This window comes from Megalops cyprinoides, chromosome 14, assembly GCF_013368585.1.
Source record: "Megalops cyprinoides isolate fMegCyp1 chromosome 14, fMegCyp1.pri, whole genome shotgun sequence".
NCBI classification, from domain to species: domain Eukaryota; kingdom Metazoa; phylum Chordata; class Actinopteri; order Elopiformes; family Megalopidae; genus Megalops; species Megalops cyprinoides.
Window position 1 is genome coordinate 22,944,132 of NC_050596.1, and position 12,703 is coordinate 22,956,834.

Genomic DNA, 12,703 nt, shown 5'->3' on the forward strand with positions numbered 1-12,703 from the left:
GAAACCAGCTCAGAATGAGAATTCTAGTTCTCAGGCACACATATTTATAATACGCCTGATTAGACAGGTGTGGCCTGTTAACCAATAGCTAGGCAGACAGACAATCGCATGCAATTGCAGTTAAACAGGTACAATTACAACAACCTGTCTAAAATGAAGCTGGTGATTATATCTGTTATTTGATGAAACGCATAAAGGACAACAGAACATCCTGAGTTAATACTCGTTAAACAATATGATTTGAAATGAAACAATGAAAGACAACAATCAACAGTTTTGGGGGACAGGTGGAGGCTCTCCTTCACATGGCACAGCAAGCATGCACTCATGTGGCCGAAGCTTGTACATATCGCATTGAAAGAGCAACAGCAATATGAAAATATCCAAAAATACAGTAACTATAACAAATGCATAGCAGTCAGAAATAGTCTAATAAATATATTATTAAACAGATAAAACAAAGAGAAAACAATACTGAAATTAATATAAAACAAAGTTATTTTTAAGATCTTAAGTGTTCAAGGTGAGAATGGGGTGGTTTTTTTGTGTAACTCACCATCCTTCAATCTGTAGCAGGTCACAACAAACCAAACTACAGATAGTGAGCTCTGGTCCTCTCCAGTGAGGATAGATGATTTATCCTCATTCTCTACGACAGAGAATTGTGGATTGATTGGTGGTATTTTTTGTACTTCTTCCATTTTGTTGTGAAGCACAGCTGTCTGCATTGTGGACACATCCTGGGTCAGCAGGTGTGCCTGCGCTAACTGACCTTTATTGTCAGGCTGTGCTCATTGGGTCTATACTTAGTTAGGGCACGTCTTTCTTTTACATCTCTCACTGTTAGGTAATCTGCCACAGTGTTGTATTATTTTTTTTTTTGGGGGGGGGGGGGGGGGGGGGACTTAAAGGAAGACTGCACTCATGTTTAAGCGATCCTTTTGTGTCTTGTGTAGTTGGGTGACTATCTGTTAGGTGCATCCAGAATTTGGTTATGCACTTGGACTTCTGCCCTGCATGCATTATTTGGAGTTTCCTCTGTACTGGTGAGATGCTTTAGCAGAACAATCTATGTTTATTGCCATATGGAGTGATTCACTGGATCACTACTTTAAATATTTTCAGCCATAGTTTAGCTTGATGCAGTACTCCTTTTTAGGGCGTAGAGAGCTGTTCAAGGTTTCTTTCAGCTTGTTCACTGTAGAGATTAATCTTGCTATCTTGCCTCTCCCTTTTTCTTTCTCTCCATCTCTCTCCATTTCTCTGCGTCTCAGGATGACTTCCTCTTTAGTGTGTCCATCGTGAGCGGGATCGTGTGTGTTGTCCTGGCTGTGCTGAAGTTCATGCTGGGGAAGGTGCTGACCAGCAGAGCCCTCATCACCGACGGTAGGTAACTGAGGATCAGCGAATCAGCACACGCCCTCTAACTCTGCTGTGGCAACAGCAGAACAAAGAAGAGGTCGGGAAAACTGAAACATTATAAATTATAATAAGGATCTTTGAGAAAAAATGATTGTAATAAACAAAGGGCTGGAGGCTACTAGCGCCTCTTTTCCACTGTAGACGTTCAAACAGGCTCTGCACCAATCAAATCTGATTACCACCAGGCTCAGCGAATCATATTGCCCCTCTCAGAAAATCCAATAACATGCTGTTGCTTTTTTTAAGGCCTCCATTTTATTTCCCCTGGGACTACCGAGCAGCCGGTGGTAGTAATGAGAGACAAAGACTAGAATCCATGTTGCGCTCCCCTGACCTGTGGCCCTCTTTTTTTCGCGGGGCTCTACCTCTCGCCCTTAAATGTTTGCACCTCACGGATATTATCCTAACTTATCCTAAGCTGTCACCGCAGGCTCTGTAAATGGAGAGATTTTCATTAAGTCTCAGGTACAGACAGTGTGGGGGTGGATAAGCATCTGACAGGTAACATGAGGTAGAGATGTGTACTAGCTAAGAACATCCCTCTATTAAAATGGATCCCTTTGAGAGAGTCACGTACAGAGAGACGGACAGAGGGAAAGAGAGAGAGAGCGAGAGAAAGAGAAAGAGAGAGAATGAGAAGGACCAACAGCCATATTAGTGGCATGGTACATTTCAGCCTGCCATAGCCTGAGAGATTGTGAATAACCACCTAAGTAAAACGAAATATAAAGGATTTTACACACTTATATTCTATTGTAATATATTACAGAATTTATGACTGTAGCGGTTAATTTTTAAAATGAGTATATAATCTTTTTGTTTGGTTATTTGTTCATTTTCACAAACTATATATTTTGGTGAAATAAAATGTAAAATATTAACAACACGTGTTTCATGCCAGCAAAGCAAATTTTAATTGAACTGACTTTACTGTAGATGTGTATGTATGTGTTTGTGTAGAGAGAGAGAAAGACAGGGACAAACTCATTGCCAAAGACTTACTGATAAACCTGGGGTGAGGCAATACTGGTTGAAACGGTGTCCACCCACCTTTTCAGGCGGAATCATAGGACAAAATGGCGGATGCATCACTAAGTCCTCCACGAGGCATGAATACAATACAGCCTTCATGTGAAGTAACAAAAAACAGCCAGGCTAAGCTACAGCCACCCTGCATGGTGAAGGGCAACAACAACACGTGACATTTTGCTTTGAAAGGGTCTAAATTCATAATGACCGTAAGCTATAGATAACCTGATAATGTGAACAGTATTTCTGAGATCATTTTCAGGCAGCTTCACACACTGGGTCTATTCTCACACATTCAGCCCTGATGAGCAGATATGCATAGAGGGAATGTGATCCCTACCTACTCCTCAAAGCCTGCCTGCCAGGCGGTTCATCCCTGTTAATGCTAAAAAGGGCATGCTTTATGACAAATAGGTCCCCCAGAGACCAGGAGACAATTCCTCAATTCCATCCTGCATCCTGCTTATCTAAAACCAAACCAAAACAAATGAAAAATAAGACTTATTGAAGCAATAATCATACAGATGGTTTGAATTTGAACATGCAAATGTATGCGTAACCTAATTTCAAACAGTCACTTAATAATGCAAATAACCACCAGCAAATTCTGAAAGTGGAAAAGGGGAGAGGGATGCCAGATTCAGAATCAGAGACTTTCTGCAAGCTGCTGTTTTACTTCAAACACATGCTGCTACAGATTGCTGAAGCCTCTTCACTTCTATCAGCCAAAGAGAGATCTAATTGTTAAAAAAAAGTTCAAACAGACAGCAGATCTTAATGCATAGACATAAGGTTATGAGAGGTTCAAGGGGTCCTCAAAGTCCTTGGTATGAGGCTTGAACCACAGCTGTTTACAGATATATATGTTTCATATACATTTATATATATATATATATATATATATATATATATATATATATATATATATATATATATATACACAAAGAAACAACCACTGTAAAATTATGCTGTCGATAAAATGAAAAAGGACAGCTCTTATTGAAAAGGACAGCATTTTCGTTATGCAAAGTACAGTTGAAATGTATGAAGTAAAATGCCGTCTTTACTGTATGAAGTAAAATGCTTGTCATTGACTTCCCTGTGGACTGCATTTAATTTTGTTACACCATATGTCCTGGAAGATAAACAAAAAGAGGCTTTTGAGTTGTGTGTCATGCTTCTTTTTAAATGAAGCTGCTTCTGTTCAATGGAAAGGAAGTGACAGAAAAAAAGATTGGAGGCCACGCTGTTCTCAACCAAGATTTATTTGCTTAGCAACAAGCACATCTGAAATTTCAATCTTGTTTCTTTTCTGAAACATTGTAAAAACATCTTAAAAAAGAAACAAACACTTACTGGCTGTATTTCACCAATGCTATAGCAACTACTGAGCAGGTCTAACGGTAGATATGAAAATTAAATCTGTCTGTCTTTTTTCATTGTTTAACTGTCCAAAGCAGTTCATGATACTGAGATTCTCCTACCCCCCAGCCCCCACCTCCACCCCCTCAACCACACGACAGGGGGAAGTTCAGGCAGACGACCTTGCTTAAGGTTATCGCCGCAGTACTGCAGCAGGGGATTTGAACCCAAGGCCTCTGACCTGACCACTGCGGCTTACTTCATCTGTCTCCGCCTGCTTTCTCCCCCAGGTTTCAACTCCCTGGTTGGGGGGATCATGGGGTTCTCCATCCTCATCAGCGCCGAGGTTTTCCGGCACTACCAAACCGTCTGGTACCTAGACGGGACAACGGGGGTGCTGATTGGCCTCATCATCCTGGCGTACGGAGTGAAGTGAGTGTGCGCTTCGCACGGCCCAGCAGCTCATTAGCACAAACACCTGAATGTGAAAACATTTCCCCCAGATCTCACAGCCTGATATAGGTCCCTCTCAGGAGGACTCCGTAACCCATGTGTGGAAAATTCCATTACACCAACTACGTGCACCTTGGTAACTCTTCCCCTGTGGCCTGCACTAAAGTTTATTTATTTATTTTTTTTTTATTCTGCACTTTTGAGCAGTAGCAGAGGACTGTGTTAACTGGTAGGCAGTGAACCACACTCACAAATCTGTTTTGATAGAAATGGCGCCCTCTGTCGACCAGGCATCACACTGCAAGCTAGATCCAACATGGTAACTAACTCCCAGCACGGTCTCTATTTTATGGCAGGCTGCTGATCGACATGGTCCCCCGGGTGAGACAGACGCGGAACTACGAGAGGTTTGAGTGAGGGAACGCTCCTAAACGTGGGAGTGTGGTGCTTGGAGGGGTGGGGCCCTATCCAAGCTCCACCCCCTCAGGCACACACCTGATGAGAGACTCAGAGGACAAACACAGACCTTAAGGTGCCAGTGGTATTTCAGTTCAAAGCAAGCCTTCTGTTTTTCACAGCATCCCGCCCTCTTTCTGTACCCCCAGACCTTAGTGTTTCAAACATAGTTCTGCACCCCAAAAGTGGGGAAGAGAAGGAGCAACTTCACCTGTCACTCTCCTCCCAGGATGAACTGGGCGGAGTCTGGGATCTGAGGTAAATCACTACCTCGCCTCGGTGGTGGTCTCCAGCAGGGCAGTCCGGATGTGACACTGCACCCTTTCAATGAAATACTTAGGCCTATAGGCTGCATTACAGGCTACACATATTTTTATGGTGTTCTAGCCACTGTGAAAATCAATCCATGAAACTGTCTGTGAAGATTATCCTGTGAATATTATTGTTTGTGATGGTTACTTTTTCCAGCAAAACAAGTGTCTCTTGCTTTCTTCCTCGTTGAGAGTCTAAGCTGACTTATCTGCATGGTCTCAGAAGTGGCCCAAAATGTTGAGGTAACTAGTGAGTTTGACAATTTTCTACTGATTTTGCTGGATGGACACCCTCGACAGAGGGGGAGAACAGTGTCTAGCCAGGCCTGTTCTGCTCTTTCCTTCACTGTAGTGTAGGAATGATGTCCTTAGAGATAATTGTGCTAATGATGTCAAGCAGCATATGGGGGAAACACTCAGTCACACAGCTGGGGACAGGGGTGCTGGTCGGCTTGCGTTGAGGTGTGTGTCAGGTGACATCACCAGTGACAAAGATAAGACACCCATGGGCAGCTTTACAGCCTGTGCCCTCCAGAAAGAGAAAAAATAAAAAAAAAAAAGCACAAAATTGTATAAGGAAGCATAAACAAAGGCTGATTGCCTGTTTAACAGCAAGGGCCAGCAAAGCAGGGTTAGTGAGGCTTTGACCTTCTTTAAAAAAAGTGGTAAAATTCCATCACCACCAACTGCACCCCCACCCACAAAAAAAAAAAAAAAAAAAAGAAGAAAAGGGAAAAAGCAGTGGGTTGGAGCCCATTGTGAATTTTGGCTTCTGAGCAAAGCACAAATTATTGATAGCAAGGTGAAACTATCTCGCGTCGCCAAAATGAAAAACACAATTACCATTGAAACCCTGAACCCACACAAAAATCATTGTTTGTGCTTTCCCCATTCAGAGTAACACACGTAGGAGTAATGAAATTTAAGAATTTCTTTTGTTTTGGCTTTGCAGTGTCTAAAATCTATTAGTGTTTTTTTTCCCCACCCTCATCGGCTCTGTTGTATACACTGTTTCCATTAGGTCGCAGGGAACGACTAGACAAACCCAATAACGTTTTCTGTCCACGTCGGTCTCTGTGATGCCTTGAGACCTAGAAACAAGGATCACGTGTTTACAACGTCAACGCGTTTATCAATGCCATTTAGCATGCTAATTTGTGAAAACAAAAAGTGTAGTTTCTCTCCCTTAAGAAATGGCAGCGTCAGATTAAATTTGTCTGGTGTTTGGCTGTATTTTTAAAGAGTTGTTCTTTAGGCTTCCGTGTTGAATTACAGCAAATGCATCCAATTATCGCACCTCTGACGAGGCGTCACAGACTGCCAAAAGAAGAGTAGGCATTTAGAATTGAAGCACGTCCTTTTCACAGCCATTTCCTCCAAACACACTAACCAGAGTGAAATATCTTTTCCTTCCCTGAACTCATTTGCCCTATAATTTTACCATCTCTAATTCAAAATAAGAAAAACACATCTGATTGTACGTAATTTAACAAGACGAATTCTCCAGATTACAAAACGGATAAATGATTTTAGTTTGCGTTAGCCACTCTTTGCCTCTTCATATTGTCCTGTCATTCTTTTGAAGACGTTGTGTTACTCTAATGGGTAAAACACACTGAATGCAAAGCAATAATTGAATTAATAAAGTAATTAATGAATTAAGCAAGGCCTTTAGCACAAGTAAGTTTTCACTGATAGTACATATAAATCTGCATAACTTCAGACCGACAGTGAACAAACTGTGGTCAAAACATTAAAGCATTCTGAACTGCAGTCAAAGCCAAAAGGGGATTATCACTCCAAAACCAATAATGGATATGTTGTTTCTTACCTTAAGTACAGTTGTTGTGAAAAACAGCATGTTCATTTTCCAATATGGAGCGGAAATGCCCTTTAAGAGGTTCTAGTAGTGGACCAACCTAAGTAAATGCAAACATGGGTGGTGGTTCCATTAACAGAAATAAACATGTTCCAAATTTACAGGGAGGGCTCAATGCCCTTTTAGTAAAACATTCATACAACCTCTGTTATTATTTATGAATCTGATACCAGCACCTTTTGTATATACGTTAATTACTGTACATATCGTCTGTGAAATATCGTTTATATCGGCATTGTGAGTTAAAGCAGACGCCTGTGAAATTAAGTGAACGATAGCAAACGGCCATCGCAGATGAAGATTCTTGTTATTCTTCGAATGATGTTTTACATTAGTGTTTGAAATATTACTGTAAACCTTGATCGTATAGCTATACCGTGTAGAAAATGTACTGTGGAGTGAGAGTGAGCAAATACCGTAAAAGCAAACATTTTCTCTTTGCCAGGAAACACGTGAATGTGACCCGTAGGCACTATCCTTTCAGCTCACAAACAGAACAAGGAATTTCACCCATACTCCTCTGTTTTCAGTCAGTCTTTCGATGTCCTGTCTCTGACGCCTGTTAAAGCTGACAGCACGGTATTTCGGAAAGCAGGAGAGGCGTGTCCACATCCTGAGTACAAGTTGTGATTTGCGTTCCATAAAAAATATACAAACTGACAGAATCAAAGCACAGTTTGGGGTCAGAATGGACAGCCTCCCGTATCCATTACTAGTAAAAAAGTAACCTTTCCACTATGCTGAAGGCAATCCTAGAGGTGTGAGGAATCAGCTTTAATATAATATCATCACTGAGGTTTTAGGGGCATTGATTTTAAAAATCTTTCAAAAGGTTTATGTCAGCATGTATGTTTGGGAACTCATGCATACCATTCATATAAACTCATCTATACTGATAAATTGTCCATAAACAGTATAAATGAAAGGCATTTTGGGCATGCATATGCATTATACAGTGTTTGTATAATGAACACACTATAGCTGGTAGCACTAATGATTCAGTGTTACTAGTTCCACTGTAATGGTTTGAAACTACTACTATGCTGTATATACAGTCGTGCATTTTTTTTAAAATATTGCACTGCATTAAACTTTTTTTTATCACAAAAAACATAATTCAAATGAGTCTTAGACATCCAGGCCATTTTGTGACATGCATCTGTATGTGTACATCCACTAGAGAAAGCTGGGGGATTCCTTATATGTCGTTTGAGATGTGAGCCCGGTGGATATTTTCACAGTGCTGTCCTCTCTCTGGTACTGTTGAACTGGCTGACTTACGTTAGCTGGTTCCTTGTTTTAAACACTGGATACAAGTAGCACAAGGCAGAGTATACACGCTCACGCAGGCACACGTGCACACACACAAGCATGCGCACACGCGCACACGCGCGCGCACACACACACACACACACACACACACACACACACACACACACACACACACACACACACACACACACACACACACACACATAGACACATTGATATCATGATATTAATCTGTATGACCAACGTGGCAAAACAATAACTGCTTCTGCAAGCTTGCAAGTGTCGTTAGCATTTTAGAAGCTTAGAGGTATGCTCGCAAGCCTGAATCCTGGCTCTGGCCCAGCTTTGCATGGACTGGCATAGTCACTTACCTGTGGACCTGACAGTACAGGCTTTTGCCCTGTGAGCTTGCCATAGAGTTTACATCTACAGATATCATAAACATGCACACACACACGCGCACACTGCACGCTGACAGGGGCAAAGCGGAAGTTCTGTGTAATATAGGCGCGTGATTCTAAAAGCACAGCTGAGTGTGCAGAATCCAATGTGTGAGTGTAAATATTGCAATGGTACTACTGTTGATGATGTATACACAATGTATATTTATATAGAACACCCATGCGACAGCAAGACTTCTTTGTCACAGAAAAAAAAAGTTTATTGAAAAATAAAGTTTTATCCTGCTTATTCATCAAAAACAGTGAAAACACCTTGCCTTTTCTTTCCTTTGTTCTTATTTCAATAGCTGTAAGAATTACTACTGTACCTTTTGCTAAATCTTCCAAAATTACAAACAGCACAAACCATAGAAATACTTTTCTTTTACCAAAAGGTTCTCTGAATGTGTGATACATTAAATAGTTAACTGATATTTTTTAATCCAACATCCTCCTACAGTATGATCAATTATATTAATTTTAATGGTAACCCAACAAATCAATACAAATGTGAGTGCTAACATTCCTCTTGGTGTTTAGATCTCACACTTTAAAGTCTCAATCCACAAAACTAAAGCAAACATCTGACGATCTTGATTGACAACTGGCTCTGTAAAACCAAAAAATAAGGAGTGCATACAGATATGTTTCAAGAGAAAGTAAGATTTCAAAGCAATGATGTTGAACCCACCCAGGTGGACAACCCATAATAGCATTAGAGACAGATGCATGTTTTTACCCTCATCACCTAATTCAGCTATCACAATTGTGTAGTCTTACCCTCCAGCTGTAATCAGCCTAACTGATTACAGTTAACCCAGGTAAGAGGTTCTATAACTCCATTGCGATGTCAAATAAGTCTTAACTAACCATCAAAAGGCACGTCATGTAGTTGAAAATGGTAGCTTAACTGGAGATCATTTTTGCAAAAAGAAAAAAGATCTCAATGAGGGTGAGGCACAGGTTACTCATAACTAATACGAAACTTCCGTTTCATATTAAATTAATCTGTAACGTGATGTGCATGCAGTGTAATTACATTAGTTACCCAGTAGTTACAATGCAGTTACAGAGGTAAAAGTCTACATAATATTGTTAAAAAAAGAAAAGAAACAACGACAAGAAAACACAGAATAAAACAGACACGAAATCTGTATCTGCAGATGTGCGAAAGACAAATGGTGACTTGAGCTGAAAAGAAAAACAATACAATACAACAAAAAGGTTCTTGCTGGCATTTAGGTAGAATTTAAAACAGCAACCTGGTATCAGTTCATCAGTGGCGGGACACACTGATCCAGCCACCAACACTTGCATGGAGTGAGCCTGTTCAGCTAGGCCTGCTCGCCAACTACAGCCGCTACTGCTGCTGCTGGAGTGATGAGGAACACCTATCAACCCTCTGATCCACGCACCACCGCCATTCCAACGGAACTAGGCCCTGACTCAGTGAAAACGCAACAGCACTTTCTCCTTATCTTGCGAGCGGCAAAGTAAACGAGAACAGCTTTTTTTTTTCTTCCCTTTTCTCAAACTACATTTTTCTTTTCCTTTTTTACCAGAAACTGGCAGAACTCAAAATGTGGCGTAAGAAACAAAACAAAGCAAAACAAATCTTATCACAGCGGTAAGAACAAAGTGCATTACAGGTTACACTGAATCTGGTGCTCAATTTGCCTTTCACACGTGCAGAAATGTGCGCTAACAGGCACTTTGCTTTCCGATGATCTGGAGGATATTTTTAGTGCTGGGCGCACAAGATGTTCTTTCACATGCACAGAAAGGCAGTGTCCGCTCTCTTCATATGTTCTTACTGGCAGTCTACTGTGAACAAACAACTCCAGCATTGCACCCACTTACAGACATGGCAACTTCTGATCACACTTTTTCCATTAAATTAAGTAATCTTTTGTTTAAAAAAAAAAAATCTCATCTCCCTTAACTGTTATAAATAAAAAGAAAACAAGTAAACTATTTTTTAATTCAGCAAACACCAACTGTGATAAAAATTCTTTATACAAAATAAATTAAAAAAAAAATCATGAACCCCATCAGAATAATATACAGTGTCAATAATATCTTCTGTTCAGCTTCAGCAAATATGTGAACATAGTGCATTTTCCTCATAGCTTTTACACTTTTTCTGAGATTTATTTGCCATAGGCTGGCAAACATGGAAATCCATGTATGCAATGATCCAAATGGTCCAATTCAAAATGAAATCAATTAGAAGGCCAATCAATGGGGTGTAAAATTCAATACACTCTGTGAGGAATTATAACATACATCCAAACACATCTAGGCCTGTATGTATCTCCATATATATATTTTTTCTTTATATAAATAAATATATAGATATGCATCTATATCCATATACATTTGGAAATTTCCTTTATATATATTCTGATAATAATTAGCATCTCTTTCAGGGAATACATTGTGGTGGAAGCTGTGAACCTGCATTGTACTAGTGAATAGCTGGTTTATGGTTGAAAAGTCAGCTCATGGCATTCCATCAGACAGCAGTAATCACACCCAGATTCTCACATCAGTAGCCGTAGGTAATCTTGTTACTCTAAATATGGACTTGAACAAATTTGTATGTGATGACCAATTTACTTTGAGTCACTGTCAAATGAGCGATGATGACGAGGCTCGGGTCTTTTCACATAAAGTCCTCAATAAAGCACACTGACTTGGCAAGTCTCACTATGGACTTGTACCACCTTTCCCACAATGCCTCATTTAGTCTACCTGTTTGTCATTGGCAAGATGTGGAAGGGGATGGGAGCTGCTGACCGTGCGGACCAACCAGCTTTACTACCTTGAGGACAACAGGCTATCATGCGGGTTATAGAGTTACAACGGTCACGTTATTGTAGCTCTACATGTGCAGGAACGACTGTAATGACTTTTTTTGTTTACAGATTTCAGCATTAAGAAAGATCACACCACCCTACTGGAATTCTACATCTTGATCTGACAGTGCCTCCTTTTTATCAGACTTGTGGCTGGCTACATACGGCAGTACATTTACAGTGTAATGACAACTGGAGTGCACGCACGCAACCCTGCATTCCTTTTCCCTATGAAAATGACACACTAGTGCAAATCTACAAATCTAAAAAACTGTCACTTGGCAGACGGAGCTGCCTGCTCTGGGGTTATCCAGTCCGAGCAGGTGAGCAGGTTCTGGTTCTGAACGTGAACCAGCAGATTGGTCCCACGGTGGTTTCAGACAGAAACGGCGGGCGAGACTGGGTGACCGTGCTGCGTTGAAGCACCGCTCCAGGCAGGGGGCAGCGGAGAGTACTGTTGCAGTTCCTTTCTAACGCTGCTTTTTTTTTTTTTACTTCAAGTATTTCAGGGCCAATACGTATTTTTTCAAGTCTCCCCCAAGCCTCAATAAAAGTTTGCCCGTCATTACATCATTGTCACAATGCGGCGCAGAATACCATACGGATACAACCCTTCATCACCAAATCAACGCCACCATGTGATCTCTTCGACGCAGGCAGGCTTTGATTAGTGACACATAATGTCTTCAAGTCTGTCTGATCTGAAAGGCAGACGGCCCATGTTTAGTCTGGAAAAAGCAATAAATAAAAATGACCCCCTCTGACCCCCTCACTCCAGGAGTGTGTGTGGGATTGGGCCGTGGTGGGGCCGTCCTGACTGGGTCTCCTGGGGTGGCGGCTCTGATCGAGGGGGGGGGGGGGGGGGGGGTGGAGGGCGGACGCTATAGGCAGTCTTTGCAGAGCGCCACCTGGCCCTTCATGTAGTCTCGACAGGGGCAGACCCGTTTGAGGGTCGGGTGCGCCCCGGCGCAGCTGAACAGCAGCAGGTCCGACTGGAACACACAGTGCCGGCCCGATTCGCTGTACGCCGGCACCACGGTGTCGCTCGCCGACTCCACCGACTGGCAGTCCAGCCCAAACCTGAGGAGAAACGGAGCAGAAGCGTGGCCAATGAGAATCGCTGAAAAATGTCTCGGGGAGTGTAATTGGAGGGTATGACTGGGGAGGGTGGGGCTGCGGGTGTTTGGGGGTGGGTTTAACAGGGAACCTGGCAGGGTTGTG

The 12,703-nt window shown here is 41.7% G+C and overlaps 2 protein-coding genes across 2 annotated transcripts in view; one reads left to right on the plus strand and one right to left on the minus strand.

The window, feature by feature from the left end:
• Window positions 1-8,295, plus strand: part of tmem163a (transmembrane protein 163a) — a 55,179-nt gene extending 46,884 nt beyond the window's left edge. Inside the window, exons 6-8 of the mRNA XM_036544738.1 lie at window positions 1,275-1,386; window positions 4,104-4,245; window positions 4,623-8,295. Of these exons, the coding sequence (XP_036400631.1) occupies window positions 1,275-1,386; window positions 4,104-4,245; window positions 4,623-4,683 (315 nt within the window). The 3' untranslated portion in view covers window positions 4,684-8,295. The remainder of the gene's footprint in view (window positions 1-1,274; window positions 1,387-4,103; window positions 4,246-4,622) is intronic.
• Window positions 8,296-12,345: 4,050 nt separating this feature from the next.
• Window positions 12,346-12,703, minus strand: part of LOC118788972 (alpha-1,6-mannosylglycoprotein 6-beta-N-acetylglucosaminyltransferase A-like) — an 82,362-nt gene continuing 82,004 nt past the window's right edge. The window contains exon 17 of the mRNA XM_036545206.1: window positions 12,346-12,562. Coding sequence (XP_036401099.1) covers window positions 12,364-12,562 — 199 coding nt within the window. The 3' untranslated portion in view covers window positions 12,346-12,363. The remainder of the gene's footprint in view (window positions 12,563-12,703) is intronic.